Genomic DNA, 19,616 nt, shown 5'->3' on the forward strand with positions numbered 1-19,616 from the left:
ACGAGGTGGATCAATAAGTAATGGTGGAGCAGCTTGGGCCCCTGCCTGGCGTTCACCGCGAGACTGGCTTGCCCAATTTAAGCCTGGCTCTCAGGAGAGACGAGCTCCTTCCCCACAAGGAGTGTGGGGAAATTGAGCGATGAGTTAATGAGCGTCAATATTGTAAAGCCTCCTAGCAACCAGCTGCAAAGCGTCATTAGGGCAAGGCTGGGAGCAGTGGAGTGGCTGGTGAAGAGTGTGCAGCACAAAAGGAATCCATAAGAAGGATAACAATGCAGGTGGGGTTGGATTTTTTGAAGTATGATAGACGTAAAGACATTAATAGATTTTTTTTTTTAAAACAGAGATGCAATGTTGATGAAGACGCCCAGGCCGGCTGGCATTAATGTCACCACAATAAAGTACCCGAATCTACACCAGTCCTTTTTTGATGTTCTTCACAGCACCAACCAAGGTCACCCACAGGTAGGTGACCTGCTCACGTCAAGGTGTCCCAGTGTGCCCGGGACTGTTGATGTGGTTGAGTCAGAGAGACTTCAGTAATTTCCCCCTTACTCTTCCTCATATACAAACCCAATCGCCTGGAATTTCCGTGGGAGATCTTCGGTAGAAAGCTGCCGGAATTCCCCGGGGAAATGGGGCCAAATTTACGCAGGGCGATCGGGAGAACCCGACGGAAATTGTCCCCCAATTTCTTTGTACCTTTTAGTTTTACTTTGATCACTGTGTTATCACCCCTTCCCCGTCACTGAAACTACTCAGGTCCAGGTCCTAAACTGTGGAATTCCCTCCCTAAACTTCTCTACCTCTCTCTCTCCTCCTTTAAGACGCTCTTTAAAACCTACCTCTTTGACCAAGCCTTTGCTCACCTGTCCTAATATCTCCTTATGTGGCTCGGTGTCAAATTTTGTTTGATGATCGCTCCTGCGAAGCACCTTGGGACATTTTTACTACGTTAAAGGCGCTATATAAATGCAAGTTGTTGTTGTTGGTATATCTCCATAGAGATTGGACAGCTCTTGAGAGCTGAAAGAGTGAAAGACAAATAGGAGTCATTCAATAAACCAAAGCAGTGATTTTGCCGTTTGGAATCATTGACAATCCAATCGAGCCGTGGGGCTCAACTGCAGTCAACACTCAGCTGACCTGCGTTGACCTATTGCATGGAAACTGAATGAGCCAGTCAGAATCGAGCTACTGGAACCCAGTGGAGTGAGGAAGGGTGAGTTGGAGATACTTCCTGCACTGTGTAGAGTTGGCACGTACACTAAAAGTACAGTGTGGGGCTTTTAAAGCCAGTTTACGGCTAATGGCTGGAACTCGGTTGGGAAGTGAGCTGGGGGAGATGTAACTCACATGAGTTTTTTTTTTTGGGGGTGGGGCGGGTTAGTAGAGGGGGCCGGTGATTGGAAAGGGGGAATGGCACCATCGTTCGGGGCAGGGGGCGTTGGCACTGGCAAGGGGCGGGATTAATATTGGGGAAGGGGGGAAGGCATCGACTGTTCGGAGCTTGGGGGGGGGCGGATAGGAGCGGTGAGAGGCCTCGGGAGGGAGAATTGGGTGGGAGACTTGATCTCCGCAGTCCTCGGATAGGTTGGTGAGCTGAAGAACGACATTACAGCACCAATAACCTTGGGGACAGAGCTGGAACGACTCAACCAGAGGTAAGTTCAAGCAAGGGTGGAAATGGTGTCACAGGAAGTAAGGGTTGCACTTACAGGAAGTGCGCAATATCTAGTCTGTGACCGTCACAACTTAAAGCATCAGGCGTGCAAATTCTGCTTCACGCTCCCGGTTCAAATGTCATCTTCATACAACAAACCGCAACTGAACAATCTAAAAATATATCAAAAACAGGAAGGAAGCCAGTCATTTCCTGCTGGTTTATACTGAGTTTCATAATCTGTCCGCTCTTCAAGGGAAAGAGCCAGGAATTTACGAGCAACTGCTAATCTCACCCCCCCCTCCCCGTGACAGCAATCAGCCTCTAATTGACCTCGGTATGTGTCCATTTAGCTCCCTTTCCTACAGGGAGCAGCTGAGCGATGACCTTAAAGGGACAGGCCAGGTTAAGTGCAACTCCATCTTAGCAACTAGACATCAAAGCGTGCTCCAGACCCCAGAGGACTGATAATAAGCAATGTCACGAGAGATCAAACAGTAGCTGTTTTATTACCTTCCAGTGTTTGCGCGTGTGCGCACACAACAAGGAAGATTGACAGATTGAAGGCAAACAGAGCAACCATTGCAAAATTCTGGTCCTGATATATCGATGTGGGAGCAATTTAGAGTACTGCCCATTATTTTATGTGTCAATAATTATCAGCTACTCAATGAGAGGTGATTTTCTTTCTCTTATTGATTATTGATTTTAGATTGGAGTTTGGCATGAGTTGGGGAAGAAGGAGGATATCAGTGAGACCAAGGAACAACAGATGGGCAAGAGCAGCTAGTCGGGGAGATGTAGCACAGGATGGGGGTGTGACACAAGACGACACGTAGTGTGACAGCAAGAGATGCAGAAGGAGATGCTCCAATCTGGTCCATCTCGGATCAGCTGGTTCTGGAAGAGGGAGGTTTAACATCTCCTGCAGTGTGAGCGAAATTGTCCACAGCAGAATCCTGCCAAAACACAACCGGTCAGGACGGACAAAAGAAAAACACACTTGGCCAGACTTGGATACCACGGTGCTGATTACTGCGTTCCGCAGGTAGGGAAGAGATTTGGACTTGGGTGTGTCAGCTTTCCTGTAGTATTATGGGCTGCATACAGTGACACTACTACTGCAGGCCAGGATGGAAATGATTGGGTAATTCCCCCATCAATCACGCCTGGACCCCGCACTGTGGCTGGGATTGATTTTATGCACATAATTTGTATTATGTAATAATCTTCCACTCACTGCCAGTTTGCTGGAGAAATCGGCCTGCCTTTATCAGCTGCATGTAGTGACTCCACTATTCCAGGCCAGAACGGGGAAGTAGCTTTTTTTAAACAGACAGCTGCGTATAGTGAACACCAGACACTATTATTAAAGCACAAGGGAGGTTTACAAATATTATTATTCCATCAGTTGCAGATCTCAATATATAATTAGCAAGTCGGGGCAGAATGAAAATAGATTTTGCCGCAGCTCGTTTGCTAGCTTGGATTGCCGTAATTTGAACACAGACTACGAGGGCTTTTTTCAATTCCGAGTACTTTCACAGTGCTGCTGTCTGCCCAGCATGCATTGGGGATTAAAGGTTTTACTGTCACTCTCTATTACCGTCTGATGCTGCCTTATCTTTCCCCCTCGTGCAGCTTTCGGGAGGATCAGACTGGCAGCCGCCAGGAATCAAGGCCCCGAGTGTGTCAGCCTTCAACAGCCAGCTCTGTCGGTGCTGTACTTTGCAAAGACTGTGTTTCCGTTTAGTTCACTATCACTCGAACCCATGGCTCGCAACAACTTTTGTTTTATCGTGACGCAACCGAAACCCTGAGTTAGAATCATTCAGCACAGAAGGAGGCCGTTCGGCCCGTCGAGCCCGTGCCGGCTCTTGGAAAGAACTATCCAACTAGTCCCGCTCCCCCCCCCTTGCTCTTTCCTCGTAGCCCCGCAAATTTCTCCTTCTCCAGTACATATCTAATTCCCTTTTGAAAGTTACTGCTGAACCTGCTTCCACCGCCCTCTCAGGCAGTGCGTTCCACTGGCTGCGTAAAACATTCATGAAACAGAAATCGGATTTTCTACTTTTATCACCAGGCTGAATTCATAACTGGGATTTAAGCAAAACAAGTAGTCCAGTAACCCCTCCCCCAACGAAATGACGTTCTGCGGAAAGGGTCGTGACCCCAAACATTAACCCATCCTTTCAGATGACGGTGAAACACACTATTTCTTTCAGGTTTCCAGTCTTTGTCTTTTTTCTTTTTCTCTCCCCACTAGATTAGGTTTAGTTTCTGATTACCCCCTCAACCAGTCAGGTCTGTTCTAATTTCAGTGGCTTAGCCTTAACCTCTTTAAAAGTAAGTGGGCCGGTGCATTTGTTGAAATAGTAGAGAAAGGCATGTCATCCAAATGCCTCCGTCCTTGCAAATCCTCCGGCCCATCTCCAGCCTTCCTTTTGGGCTGATTCCTACCCAGTGAGGAGCAGCATTCCCAGGGAGGAGCAGCATTCCCAGTGAGGAGCAGCATTCCCAGGGAGGAGCACTGGTTGGAAATCCCGAGACCGCAGCCCCCGATCGTCTGGTCCTTTATGGACATGCGTCAGTCCCTGGATGACTGTCATCTCTTCACTGCGCCCAGGCAATCCAACCCGCCCAGGGTTAGCCATTAGCTGAAAGACATGGTCCCCCTCCCCGCAAATAAAGCCTCCTGAACACGTGTGGCCAAGTCCATGAGAAGGAAGGGTTTGAAATACTAAATAATACCTCCTTTTAATGAACATGATGACATCCCATGACTCACACAAGGGAGTCACAAACATGGCAACCCATCCTGTGAAACCAACCCCTCACTAGTAGTGAGATGATTAACCTTTGAATCTTTTTTTTATTCGTTCATGGGATGTGGGCGTTGCTGGCGAGGCCGGCATTTATTGCCCACCCCTAATTGCCCTTGAGAAGGTGGTGGTGAGCCGCCTTCTTGAACCGCTGCAGTCCGTGTGGTGAAGGTTCTCCCACAGTGCTGTTAGGCAGGGAGTTCCAGGATTTTGACCCAGTGACGATGAAGGAACGGCGATATATTTCCAAGTCGGGATGGTGTTTGATTTGGAGGGGAACGTGCAGGTGGTGTTGTTCCCATGTGCCTGCTGCCCTTGTCCTTCTAGGTGGTAGAGGTCGGGGGTTTGCTGTCGAAGAAGCCTTGGCGAGTTGCTGCAGTGCATCCTGCAGAGATGAGACAGTACACACTGCAGCCACATTGCGCCAGTGGTGAAGGGAATGAATGTTTAGGGTGGTGGATGGGGTGTCAATCAAGCGGGCTGCTTTGTCCTGGATGGTGTCGAGCTTCTTAAGCGTTGTTGGAGTTGCACTCATCCAGGCAAGTGGTTAATCTGGTTTTGGTGCTATTGGTTAAGGGGTGAATGTTGTCTGGGATACTGTTGTAAACCGTGTCCAGCAGAGATGAGAACTCCCTTAAATAATGCTGTTGAGTTGTGATCATGCCTGTCTAGATCAAGGGCATAACACGAGGGTAAATTGAGGGCATCCTGGGCTCCCAGCGATGAACGTGCTCAAGGGAGCATTGGAATGAAAAACCGCCTCAGGCAGCCGCACAAAAAGGCCGCTAGCCAATCGGCAGCCCCGTTTTAAAACTCCGCCCGATTTGCTTTTCCATTGAGGTCAGTCAGGCGGAGTGTAAAACAGGGCTGCCAATCGACTCCCTCCTGTTTTGTGCTACTGCCTGAGACAGGTTTGTACCTCTGTGAGTCGGTGACGTGGGGGGGTGGGGGGTGATGATATTACAGTACCGATTCTCCCCACTCCTCTTCGAGCTCAGCTCCTCACCGGGAAAGCGGGAATGCTGGATTTACCCCATCCATGTCGAATTGAGTACACAGGCAAGGTAGTGATAGGGGTCTAAAGGTACATTGAGAGTATTTGGGGTATAAATTTCTGTAGGGCTGTCGTGCAGATCGGGCGATAGCGAGTCGGCGAATAGCCCAAGAGGGATTTGTACAGAAGGAGCGAATTCTGGTACAACTCTATTATGAGGTGATATTCACATTTAAATTACGTCTGTTGGCTGGTGTAACTGACACGTGTGAGTTTCAGGCACAGATCCACACTCCAGCTTCGAATATTTATGAATACCCTCCCCTGTTATTTGTTTTTAAATCAAATTTTGCAGAGGCCGAGCTTCTGTCTGGCACCAACAGGCACCTGTTTACTCCCCAACATTTCTTCTTGCTCTGTCTCATCTCTGCTGGACAGTTTCCAACAGTGAAAGCAGCACGAGGACTACATCTGACCCTTTTGCGTTATTCAGGATAAAAAGTTCATCTTTCCTATATATATGCAAATAATACTCATTCACATTGAGAGGATTACGGGCAAAACTACAATTGTCGAGGGAAACTTTTGTCCTTTGTGCCACTGATGAATTTTCTCCTGCATTGCTTGATGTAAAATAAACTCACTGGCTTCTGATTAGGACGGATGTTTGTGTGTGTGTGAGTTTGTGTGTGTGTGAGTTTGTGTGTGTGTGAGTTTGTGTGTGTGTGAGTTTGTGTGTGTGTGAGTTTGTGTGTGTGTGTGTGTGTGTGAGTTTGTGTGTGTGTGAGTTTGTGTGTGTGTGAGTTTGTGTGTGTGTGTGTGTGTGTGAGTTTGTGTGTGTGTGAGTTTGTGTGTGTGTGAGTTTGTGTGTGTGTTTGTGTGTGTGTGTGTGAGTTTGTGTGTGTGTGTGAGTTTGTGTGTGTGTGAGTTTGTGTGTGTGTGAGTTTGTGTGTGCGTGAGTTTGTGTGTGCGTGAGTTTGTGTGTGTGTGAGTTTGTGTGTGTGAGTTTGTGTGTGTGTGAGTTTGTGTGTGTGTGAGTTTGTGTGTGCGTGTGTGAGCATTTGTGTATCTGCGTGCGTATGTATGTGTGTACGTATGTGTATCTGTATGTGTGTGTGTATGTGTGTATGTGTGTATCTGCGTGTGTGTGTATCTGCGTGTGTGTGTGTATCTGCGTGTGTGTATCTGCGTGTGTGTATCTGCGTGTGTGTATCTGCGTGTGTGTATCTGTGTGTGTGTGTATCTGCATGCGTGTGTGTGTGCGTATGTGTTATGCATGCGTGTGTGTATCTGCATGTATGAGTGTGTGTGTATCTGCATGCGTGTGTGTATCTGCATGCGTGTGTGTATCTGCATGTGCGAGTGTGTGTGCATTTGTGTATCTGCATGCGTGTGTGTATCTGCATGCGTGTGTGTATCTGCGTGAGTGCATGTGCGTGAGTGTGTGTTCCTGCAAATAGTGGGGAACCCAGTCCCAGCTTCCGAAAGACAACGGGGTAGATCTTGTCTCTCTGCGATAGTGTAAAACAGGTGTTAGTGAGTCGTAGCCGGTTTTACATCTCGCCCGATATTTATTTCCATTGAAGTCCGTGGAATGTGAAGAAACCAGCTCCGGAGCGGAGAATGTGTGTGCGAGTTTTTTATGTCCTGCTTTGTTTTTTATCCTTTGAGCAACAGCCGGTGAAGATTGATCTGTTTGCTCTATGTAGTGAGACGGCAAATGCGAGTTTAAAGATTTTGTGGACAAAAATTTATCTGGGCTCGTTTTCGGGCCCAGAATCAACGCTGCATGGACATGGCGGAAGATTTGGGGGAATACTTTCTATTTGAAGTACCCCCCACCCCATGCCTAAACTGAACTAAATGAGGTAAAAAAATAAATCTTCAGATTTTTTTGCCACGTTTTAAGCAGAATACTCCCTCCCCAAAGCTAATGATTCATGTACAAGCCACACTTTGCTGCTTAGCTGTGAGCTTGGACAGTCGATATTGGCTGGTTTCAGTGTCAGCCCTGTCCCAGTGGTAACACTGACCATCGCGGGTTCAAACCCCACTTCAGACACTGGTGCACTTTATCACAGCTGACGCTCCCAGTGCAGTGCCGAGGGAGTGCTGCACTGTCGGAGGTGCCGTCTTTCGGATGAGACGTTAAACCGAGGCGTCTCAGGCGGATGTAAAAGATCCCATGGCCACTATTTCGAAGAAGAGCAGGGGCGTTCTCCTCGGTGTCCCTTTATTTATCCCTCAACCAACGTCACTAAAACAAATTATCTGGTCATTTATCTCATTGCTGTTTGTGGGAGCTTGCTGTGCGCAAATTGGCTGCCGCATTTCCTATATTATAAGAGTGACTACACTTCAAAAGTACTTCATTGGCTGTAAAGGGCTTTGGGACGTCCTGAGGTTGTGAAAGGCGCTATAGAAATGCAAGTCTTTCTTTTATTGCTCGTACAGATATCTTCAGTGGAGCCACTAACCCTCTCCCTACACAAACTGGCACTGCAATATTGGGCAGTGGGCTGAGGGGAATTTGGAAATAGCTGCTGAAGCCCAAGGGCAGTAAAACCTCTGGTATTTGGTGTCTGGTGGGAGAGAGAGGGAAAGAAACTCATATTCCTACCCTCGCCTGCTCTGGTTGTGCCACCAATAGGCTGCGTTCCGGAGAGATGTTGGAGGTGTAACTCCCTGCTCACCCATCACTTCCAGTTACTGCGTTAAAGGCGAGCAGCCATGAAAATGGACAGGACACCCACCAACAAATTATTCATTAAAAAAACAACACGGTTAAGCCTTTTTATTAGAAATGGATCTCGCTTTTACTGCCAGGATCAGCCAGTATCTTTTGAAATGCACACATTGCTTGAGAGATCACCAGCCAGCGATAATTATATTAGGATAAGATTGATTTTAGCTTTACTTGTGCTTTTTCACGATACTGGTCTGTCCTTCTCTGAAAGCCAGATGCTATACAATTTGTTATCCAAAAAGATGTCATGTATATTCCACTCATTAATCTCAAGTTTGCACATTTCTTACAGGAATTCCATTGTGGTATACCTGTTATATAACGGAACTGACCCTCAATAAATCAATCTTTCTAGACTATCGTTTTATCCCTTTCCTGCACTATACTAAATCATCATTGTGTTCTTCTTTACGATACATTGTACACCACACGCAAAGAGGCCCCAGGATGGCTGCTGAGGGAGATGGTAAAATGTCCCATTGGTGCAGTCGGGAGAACTTTCCTGAGGTTAGGACTCTGGCAGTCGTGCACTGTGAATTACCACCCAGAATTTACTGGGTGCAATGCTCCAGTCTTGGATGTCTCGTAGAAACGTAGGAACAGGAGTAGGCCATTCAGCCCCTCGAGCCTGTTCCGCCATTCAATTGGCCGATCTGTATCTTAACTTCATCTACCTGTAACAAAGGATATTAAAAGACTGGGGATTGCACTAAAATTCACTCCCTTTTAAATAGGATAGGACCTATTTCCAGAACTCTCTGAGAAATAGTCGTGTGTGTGAGATTCTGAGACGAATGGAAATGCCTTCTAGCTGATTGTGTCACCCAGTCCTCTTGTGGAATTTGTCAGATTTCCTTTAAAACAAATTGATAATTTGCACTCTTACACAGATCAGCAACTCTCTGGTTGTGTTACAAATGGTGATTGGTGAAATAGTGATGGATGCTGTCAGTGAATAAAGGATTTCCCCACAGAGACATTCACAGAGACTCTAATAAAGACTCAAACACTAACAGCGTGACATTTATGATACTTTAGAGAGGGGAAATGCTCAGGTCTATCAATGTGAATCTGTGCAGTGAGTGACTGAATCCTACCCTGGGTGCAGTAAAAGGAAAACAGGCAGAGCCCTCAGCTACAGGGAGCCAATGTCAAGATATCCCCATCCTGAGGTCGATTAGATGGTAATTGTTTCTGTGCCGATCGACAGCTGCTTGTACATCCTCGGCTCGTCCCCAGATGAGAAAGAAAAACCGGCAGGAAACGACTGGCTTTCTTTCTCTTTAAAAGATTGTTTCGCATCTGCGCCAAAATGTGACAGAACTATTTTGTAGATTTAACGGAGTGAATCAGCCTCCTTATTTTCTCTTCATCTGATCTTCCTGAACTACACTTCATTCAGACACATCCTTATGAAATGTGTGAGTCAGTATTTACTCCAATATTACAGCAACTTGCATTTATATAGCGCCTTTAATGTAGTAAAACATCCCAAGGCGCTTCACAGGAGCGATTATCAAACTGAAATTTGACACCGAGCCACAGAAGGAGATATTAGGAAGCTTGGTCAAAGATATAGGTTTTAAGGAGCATCTTAAAGGAGGAGAGAGGGGTAGAGAGGCGGAGAGGTTTAGGGAGGGAATTCCAGAGCTTAGGGCCGAGGCAGCTGAAGGCTATGGTGGGGGGAAGGTGGGGCGATTGTTTAATGGATGCATTAAATAATCGCAGAGACTTCAGCTGGTATCTGGGACACAACCTACTGACACAACCTAATGACCTCTTGGGTAAGGTGCTGGTCATTCATGGAACTGTATCCCAGCAACAGTCAGCCCCAACTTAAACCAAACTGTCCCAGGAGTTTCGTGCTGTTCCCCGCAAATTGCCTGCCCAGATCCGCGCTCCTTCACTTCTCTCACTGGTATGTTTCATCAGTGCGACCCGTACCCTACTGCTGCCAGATCAGCTGCGGCCTAAAGCTGCTGAAATCTCCTTGTTCTGAGTCAGAAGGTCGTGGGCCCGAGCCCCACTCCAGAGGCTTGAGCTCAAAATCCGGGCTGACACTCCAGTGTACAGCACTGAGGGAGTGCTGCACTGTCAGAGGTGCCGTCTTTCGGATGAGACATTAAACCGAGGCCCCGTCTGCCCTCTCAGGTGGACGTAAAAGATCCCATGGCACAATTTTGAAGAAGAGCAGGTGAATTCCCCCCCGGTGTCCTGGACGATATTTATCCCTCAATCAACACCACTATAACAGATTATCGGGTCATTATATCACATTGCTGTTTGTGGGATCTTGCTGTGCGCAAATTGGCTGCTGCATTTCCTACATAGCAACAGTGTCTAGACGTCATTGGCTGTAAAGGTGCTTCGGGACGTCCTGTGGTCGTGGAAGGTGCTATATGAATGCAAGTTCTTTCTTTACACAAACTGGCAATACGATAGTGGGCAGTTGGCTGAGGGAAATTTGGAAATAGCAGCTGAAGCCCAAGGGCAGTAAAACCTGTGGTATTCTAGCTGCTCCCTCCGATCTCTCATTTGTTGTTCTTTAAACTGAAGGTCTCAGTTTTCAAACTGAATCGGAGCGGATATTTTAAGACTCACCGTTACCATCGCCACAATGCCCCTCAGTCTCCTTTGCTTTCCTCCCCTCAAGCCCAGGGACTGTTGCTTGGATACGGCCCTGAGGTGGTCAGCTCCTCTCTAGTGTCTTGTCTACGTGCCCATTCCTCACAAATGAGCCTAGACAAAAAGTTTAATGAGCTTTTTTCTTTGACCATGAAGCATCACGGCCGATTATGTCCGAGGAAAAATACTGGGGGTGCTGGAAATCTGAAACAAAACCCGACAATGCTGGAAACGCTCGGCAGGTCTGTGGAGAAAGAAGCAGAGTTAACGTCTCAGGTCGATGGTCCTTTGTCAGAACTGGAAGAAGTTGAAGATTCAACAGTTTTTGAGCAAGTGCAGAGCCAGGGGAAGGAGGGGAGGAAAGAAAGGCCATCATCCTGAAACATTAACTTCTTCCTCCACGGATGCTGCCTGACTCGCTGAACATTTCCAGCATTTTCTGGGGTTTTTTTTTGCAGCTGTGAGCACTTTCTAGAAGGAGTCGCCAGACTGGGATCAGCATTGGGAATTCGGGATGGTTTTTCCCTCTCTCTGACACTGGCTAACTTGACACCCAAATACTGCCCCCTGGTAAGGTCACGTAACTCAGCACAGAACAGGGATTGGATCTCGGCCTTTTCTGACCTGTTTGGCTCGGTTTCACGCTGGGCAGGAGAGTTTGAAAGACTTTTATTTTTTTAACTTGTATTTGGCCCAAGGCCTTCTTATGCTTAGATAAGCAACGTGTCTGCAGGGCCACAGGCACAAACTGAGCTCGCCAAGGACTGCATGCCATGTTTTGCTGGGGGAGGAATAAGAGTCACGTTAATTAATGGGAAGCATTGATGTGACATCTGCATTTAACGGTCCCTTTGGGAAAGAAACATTAAAAATGAAAGGAATTATTTAATACTTGATTTTAAGCCATTCTATTTAAACAGAGTGCACAGAGGGGGATGGTAAAATATCCAGGCCATCCTCCTTATGAAGAGGACCTTGTTCATTTAGTGTTAGCTTGTCTCAGTTGCCTCTGAGAGAGAAGGTTCAGATGCACTCCAATGCATCTAGGTTGTTCTCTCAACTAACGCCATTAAAAAAAAACATGTACTGGCCATTCATCTCAGTACTGTTAGTGGGATCTTGCTGTCCACAAAATGGCCGCTGCATCCGCCAACATGAAAACAGAAAATGGCTGCACTTCAAAGTAATTGATTGTATGCGAGGTGCTTGGACACTTCTCTGAGAGACGTGGCTGGGCAATATATAGATAGAATCATAGAATCATAGAAGTTTACAACATGGAAACAGGCCCTTCGGCCCAACATGTCCATGTCGCCCAGTTTATACCACTAAGCTAGTCCCAATTGCCTGCACTTGGCCCATATCCCTCTATGCCCATGTCTTCCTTATTTCGTCTATTCTGAGGTTTCTTGTGGGATAAATCCATCGTGGCACCTCCAAAGCAAATCAAAAAATGTTCAAGTCCGTTCCCTCTGCAGAACCAATAACCTTTTTAGCATTGCATCTCTCGTGTAAAGGAACTCCACACTTAAAACCTACCTCTTTGACCAAGCTTTTGGTCACCTGTCCTAAAATCTCCTTATGTGGCTCGGTGTCAAGTTTTGTTTGATAATCGCTCCTGTGAAAGGCCTCGGGACTGTTAAAGGTGAAAGGCGCTATACAAATTCAGCTGTTGTTGATGATGGAAAATGTCCTATCTTCTGCTGGATTTTATCTGTCGATCTCTGGCGCGGGGCATGGCACCAATGGACCATTACCCCTTCTGCCAGCTCATTGCAAACACTCTTTGGTACAAATGCTTATCAGCCCTCGGGTGGTCTCTGGAGCTGTCAGCAGGAGCAGCACACTCCCCGCATCTGGCAGGGGTTCCCAGCGGCCAAGACTGGTGGCACTATGATGAGATAGAGTCAGCAGTGACAATTCTGAGCAGCTTGTCGGGGAATACTTTGATTTTTTCATCTCTTTATTTTGTTTTTGTTTGTTTTTAGAAACAAAATCTCTTAATTGTTATTGTAAGATCGCATTTAACATGCAAAGAATGACTGGAACTTTTAAAGGGGCAATGTCTGTTTTTAAAAAACAAAACAAAGAGGCAAGCCTCCCGTTCAATGCATTTACAAGACAACCTTAATGTCACTACAGAGCAGTTTGGGCTAAAGTTGGGGTGTGGATCCAGAGTTGGGAATCAGAAATCGCTTTGCGCTGGCCCTGAGGTTGTGGTCTTTAGAGGCGTCCAAGATTATAAATGGGATTTTTAAAGGTAAACGCAGAAAAAAACACTTTAAATTAAACTGTGAGAGTAGAACAAAGAGACACAGGTTCAAACCAGTAAAAGGCAAACTTACGACTGGTGTAAGGAAGAGCGATCAACGTATGGGTTGGGCTCCCAGATAGAGTAGTGGGACAAGAACTCAGGAGTCATCAGATGCTGTAATGGGGGGAGTGAAGGGACATTCTGGATCGACAGAGATGGGCTGAATGGCCTTTCTCATGCATAGTTATCCTATGATTTTGTGACCCAGGCTGTACTCAGATATTATAGGGTATGATCAACCAACATCACTAAATCAGACTACCTGGTCAATATCTCATTGCTGTTTGTGGGATCTTGCTGTGCGCAAATTGGCTGCTGCGTTGCCTACATCACAACAGTGACTACACTTCAGAAGTACTTCATTGGTTGTAAAGCACTTTGGTGTTAAAGGTTGTGAAAGGTGCGATATAAATATAAGCCGAACTTTTTATGATGATCAGTGTGTCTGGTTCTGTTTTATAGGTGTCTCATGCAGGCTTTCCTCAGGAGCAACCAAACTGGAATTATTCCTTCCTGTTCCAGGGCCGGGACTGTGCCACCATCTTCACTGCAGGAGCTGCGCTCGTGCTCGAGTACTATTCGATCACCACTGGTGCGTGCGCACTTTTCTCCGGTGGTAGATGTGAATGGTAACGCCTCATTGTACAGAGACTGTGTGTAACCTTCTCAAATCTCAGCCGGGTTCGCTTAATGTTCAGTGAACTTTGAACTAAACTGCCTTTGGGTTTAGGGCCCAGGGAGAGAGTGAAGCCAATGGAGCCTCCGTGTCTCCCTCTCCTGCCTTTATACTGTCGTCACGGAAACCTGGGCCTGTGTCATGTGACAGACTCACAGTCCCAGTTCCTCACGTGTCTCAGAGTCTGTGGCGTGGCGATGTCGTGGTGCGCTGGCACCGTGGCGATGTCGTGGTGCGCTGGCACCGTGGCGATGTCGCGGTGCGCTGGCATCGTGGCGATGTCGTGGTCCGCTGGCATCGTGGCGATGTCCTGGTGCGCTGGCATCGTGGCGATGTCGTGGTGCGCTGGCATCGTGGCGATGTCCTGGTGCGCTGGCATCGTGGCGATGTCGCGGTGCGCTGGCATCGTGGCGATGTCGTGGTCCGCTGGCATCGTGGCGATGTCCTGGTGCGCTGGCATCATGGCGATGTCGTGGTGCGCTGGCATCGTGGCGATGTCGTGGTGCGCTGACATCGTGGCGATGTCGTGGTGCGCTGGCATCGTGGCGATGTCCTGGTGCGCTGGCATCGTGGTGATGTCGTGGTGCGCTGGCATCGTGGTGATGTCGTGGTGCGCTGGCATCGTGGTGAGGTTGTGCTGCAGTGACATCATGAACTGGGAGAGTGGTCCGTGGACACCAGTCATGATGCCACTGGAACTTTGTGGTGTTGTGAAAGGGAGACCTTCACACAAAATATCTGTTGCCAGGTAGACTTTTTGTGGGGAAATGTATTTTGGGGTAGGACAAAGTTCAAGGGACATCACGATTGAGGAACGCTGTCCACGTTTCACTCTCCCCGTTTGTGATGCCTCCGGAGCATGACATCACCATGACATCACCAGAGCATGACATCACAGTGACGTCACCGGAGCATGACATCACCGTGATGTGTCCAGACCATGACGTCACCATGTGGCAGAGGGGAAGCTCACACAAATGGCAGTATGTCCTCTTTATTTTGTTAGCACACCCATTACACTTCCACATAAACTCCCGGCTGTGCTATTTTGCCAGCCTGTTTATTTTAAACAGCGAAACGATTGCATTAAAATAGAACAAATCTGGACCCGTTATCCCGAGAGGCAGACTCTGAGACCCACAGCTGTGAGTCTATCACCGAGATGTGAGGGAGCCACGTTTCGGAGTGTAAACACCCAAGGGCTGCCTCACAGATGCCAGTCTCCCTAGAATTCAAACGTACACCTTATTAAAGCAGCTTTACTGTGGCATCTCTTCCCAGCTCGAGGAGGTTGGTGAGTTCTGATTAGTCCCTGTGATTCAGTCGCTCCATAAAAGCCCTTAGACAGAAGCCATTAGCCCAGAGACAGAAGCATTTTCATTCCCTGGGTAACAAAGTTAGAATCACAGAGCCAGTAATCCTGTGTGTGTGTGTGTGTGTGTGAGACAGTAAGGGTAGGAGGGGAAACCAAGACCCCCAGATCAGGCCAGCCGACTGCTTGTAGCTGTTAACATCTCCATTATAGTTTTACAATTCAAACCGGTTAATTGGGTAAATATAAAAGTGGATTTTCTGTTCAATGATGGTCTCATGGTGCGCTCATTTCAAATTGGTATCTGCGCTGTTTTACTGGTGATATGGTTCAGTCAGTCTGAGGCCATTAGCTGCAGAGTACAGTATACAGCTGATAAGGCCCCTTGTTTTACTGTGAAAGTCCACACCCATTCTCACCCTAGAGCCTTGTGTGCGAGTGTTTGTACTCAGCACTGTGCTCTGATTGATGGTGTACCCACACCCTCACCCGTTAAAAGAGATTTTGCTCAAGTTTTATAAAATGCTCGCAAAGTCCAGCAGATCCCCCTCGGGTTGACTCTGCAGTGGGGTTTTACTCAATGCAGCATCAGGTGGTCTTCTCCAGGCTGCGCTCTAAAGTGGGATCTGTACCCCAATCTCACTCTGGTGTTATACTGTCGCAAAGTGGAAACAATATCAATTCGTCCTTAGACCCCAGACTTCCCGGGAGGCCATGGAACTGCTGTTCCATGAAACTATTCCCTCTGGTGGAGGGAGTCCAGATCAAGGGGGCATAACCTTAAAATTAGAGCTAGGCCATTCAGGGGTGATGTCAGGAAGCACTTCTTCACACAAAGGGGAGTGGAAATCTGGAACTCTCCCCCACAAAAAGCTGTTGAGGCTGGGGGTCAATTGAAAACTTCAAAACTGAGATTGATAGATTTTGGTTAGGTAAGGGAATTAAGGGTTATGGAACCAAATTATTGGAGTTAAAATACAGATTGGCCATAGTCTAATTGAATGGTGGAACAGGCCCGAGGGGCTGAATGGCCTCTTCCTGTTCCTACTGTCATGATCCCTGTACTCTGACTGATTGGACTGTGATTAACACACTTTATTGTACCATTATCACCAACAGTGATGAACACCGTCAGTTGGCAAATGCGCAGCCCACTGGGAATCTCGGTGGTGCCCCTGAACCAGGGCGTCTACCACACGTTAATGGCGGAAAGCGGAGGCCGTGGGGTGCGGGTAGATGGCCTACCTGTGCAGGTGAGCTGTTTTCGCGTTGGACGCCTCTTTCGTTGGAAACGAGTCCCTCGGTCGCAAAATGTGTGAGATGGGGCATTGGAATATAAACAAGAAAGGGGGAGATCCAGAGACCCCCCCACCGCCCCCACCACCCAGCTGGAAGATGCCGGGTGAAGGAAGGGTCACCTCAGCTGTGCTGCCCCCCACAGTCAAATAGGCCACTGACGCCCTCTGTCTGTTCTCACAAGTGAGGGATGGCTGATCGGGCGAGGTGCAGGAGCACTGGTGTGGAGATCGTATCCCAGCAACTTCAGAAGGAGTGGGGGTAGGGGGGGGGGCAGGAAAAGGATAAAAATTGGGTGCAATGGAAGACGAGGAGGAATCAAATATTTCAACAAACAAGCAAAAATGACATTCTAAATGGCACAATCTGAATCTCTTTCCGTGACCAAGTTAGGATGGAGTGAACTCTGTTGGGTTTTTGATAAAGGTTTATTACAGCAGGCCTGGTGCCCTGCCTGAACTACCCTGACTTGTGCTCCAGAACTAGCTGCGCCTCTAGCCAAACTGTTCCAGTACAGCTACAACACTGGCATCTACCCGACAATGTGGAAAATTGCCCAGGTATGTCCTGTCCACAAAAAGCAGGGCAAATCCAATCCGGCCAATTACCGCCCCATCAGTCTACTCTCAATCATCAGCAAAGTGATGGAAGGTGTCGTCGACAGTGCTATCAAGCGGCACTTACTCACCAATAACCTGCTCACCGATGCTCAGTTTGGGTTCCGCCAGGACCACTCGGCTCCAGACCTCATTACAGCCTTGGTCCAAACATGGACAAAAGAGCTGAATTCCAGAGGTGAGGTGAGAGTGACTGCCCTTGACATCAAGGCAGCATTTGACCGAGTGTGGCACTAAGGAGCCCTAGTAAAATTGAAGTCAATGGGAATCAGGGGGAAAACTCTCCAGTGGCTGGAGTCATACCTAGCACAAAGGAAGATGGTAGTGGTTGTTAGAGGCCAATCATCTCAGGACCAGGACATTGCTGCAGGTGTTCCTCAGGGCAGTGTCCTAGGCCCAACCGTCTTCAGCTGCTTCATCAATGACCTTCCATCTGTCATAAGATCAGAAATGGGGATGTTCGCTGATGATTGCACAGTGTTCAGTTCCATTCGCAACCCCTCAGATAATGAAGCAGTCCTAGCCCGCATGCAGCAAGATCTGGACAACATCCAGCCTTGGGCTGATAAGTGGCAAGTAACATTCGCACTAGACAAGTGCCAGGTAATGACCATCTCCAACAAGAGAGAGTCTAACCACCGCCCCTTGACATTCAACGGCATTACCATCGCCGAATCCCCCACCATCAACATCCTGGGGGTCACCATTGACCAGAAACTTAACTGGACCAGCCACATAAATACTATGGCTACAAGAGCAGGTCAGAGGCTGGGTATTCTGCGGCAAGTGACTCACCTCCTGATTCCCCAAAGCCTTTCCACCATCTACAAGGCACAAGTCAGGAGTGTGATGGAATACTCTCCACTTGCCTGGATGAGTGCAGCTCCAACAACACTCAAGAAGCTCGACACCATCCAGGACAAAGCAGCCCGCTTGATTGGCACCCCATCCACCACCCTAAACATTCACTCCCTTCACCACCGGCGCACTGTGGCTGCAGTGTGGACCATCCACAGGATGCACTGCAGCAAACCGCCAAGGCTTCTTCGACAGCACCTCCCAAACCTGCGACCTCTACCACCTAGAAGGACAAGGGCAACAGGCACATGGGAACAACACCACCTGCACGTTCCCCTCCAAGTCACACACCATCCCGACTTGGAAATATATCGCCGTTCCTTCATTGTCACTGGGTCAAAATCCTGGAACTCCCTTCCTAACAGCACTGTGGGAGAACCGTCACCACAGGGACTGCAGCGGTTCAAGAAGGCGGCTCACCACCACCTTCTCAAAGGCAATTAGAGATGGGCAATAAATGCCGGCCTCGCCAGCAACGCCCACGTCCCATGAATGAATAAAAAAATGTTTAACTCGGCCCTTAATCCAAGTGCAAACTATAGATCTGAGTGGACCTCCCCATTAGACTTCACCTTTGCCTGTGTTGTCCAGTTTTCTCCTAAAACCAGCCCCATACCTGCGCCATTCACCCTCAACAGATGTTCTCCACAGTTGACATTTCCTCAAGGAAGGAGTTCTCCCTGTGTCCTGACCAATATTCCTCCCTCAACCAACATTGCCAAACACAGATTATCATTCTCCTTACTGCTTCTTGTGGCACATTACAACATGACAAGTCACTACATTTCAAAGAAAATCATTCAATTGTTTCAATGATGTGCTGAATACAAGTATTTTTCCCCCCATCTCTATCTGGAGTAATTCTGCAGGCGCAGCAGGGGGCTGAGCTTATAGAGGGTTGTAACATTGTAACTGCTATCCTCACGGCCTACGCTCCCTGTGATCACGGCTCCCTACTGGAAGCACAGGGTTGTGGAATTACCCTTTGACCTTCAATCCTGCTTCCAACCAGATATTTATCCCTCTCCTTTTTAAAGGAGTTAACCAACGTTGCTTTACAGTACAGGTAACACAAAACCTCATTGTATATTTTCTGTCTCTGCACAGGGTAACTGCTTGAGAACGACATCCAACACCAGTCCAACCGTAGGGCTTATTCTCCGGCTTATTGGCTCTGAGGTAAGTTTGACTGAAACATAGAAACATAGAAAATAGGAGCAGGAATAGGTCATTCGGCCCATCGAGCCTGCTCCGCCATTCAATATGATCGTGGCTGATCCTCTATGTCAATACCATATTCCCGCTCTCTCTCCATATCCCTTGATGCCTTCTGTGTCTAGAAATCTATCTCTCTCCTTCTTAAATATATTCAGTGACTTGGCCTCCACAGCCTTCTGTGGTGGAGAATTCCACAGGTTCACCACCCTCTGAGTGAAGAAATTTCTCCTCATCTCAGTCCTAAATGACCTACCCCGTATCCTGAGACTGTGACCCCTCGTTCTAGAGCCCCCAGCCAGGGGAAACATCCTCCCTGCATCCAGTCTGTCTAGCCCTGTCAGAATTTTATACATTTCAATGAGGTGACTAAATTTGGTTGCATCCCTGATTTTTCCATCGCTCCACCATTGGCGGCCGTGCCTTCAGCTGCCTGGGCCCTAAGCTCTGGAATTCCCTCCCTAAACCTCTCCGCCTC

At 47.9% G+C, this 19,616-nt stretch overlaps 1 protein-coding gene across 1 annotated transcript in view; it reads left to right on the forward strand.

The window, feature by feature from the left end:
* The window catches only part of ccdc33 (coiled-coil domain containing 33), a 220,256-nt gene that overhangs the window by 125,376 nt on the left and 75,264 nt on the right, over positions 1–19,616 (forward strand). The window contains exons 9-12 of the mRNA XM_067973542.1: positions 345–465; positions 13,627–13,756; positions 16,272–16,405; positions 19,031–19,102. Coding sequence (XP_067829643.1) covers positions 345–465; positions 13,627–13,756; positions 16,272–16,405; positions 19,031–19,102 — 457 coding nt within the window. The remainder of the gene's footprint in view (positions 1–344; positions 466–13,626; positions 13,757–16,271; positions 16,406–19,030; positions 19,103–19,616) is intronic.

The sequence above is a fragment of the Heptranchias perlo genome, chromosome 38 (assembly GCF_035084215.1).
Source record: "Heptranchias perlo isolate sHepPer1 chromosome 38, sHepPer1.hap1, whole genome shotgun sequence".
Classification (NCBI taxonomy): Eukaryota; Metazoa; Chordata; class Chondrichthyes; order Hexanchiformes; family Hexanchidae; genus Heptranchias; species Heptranchias perlo.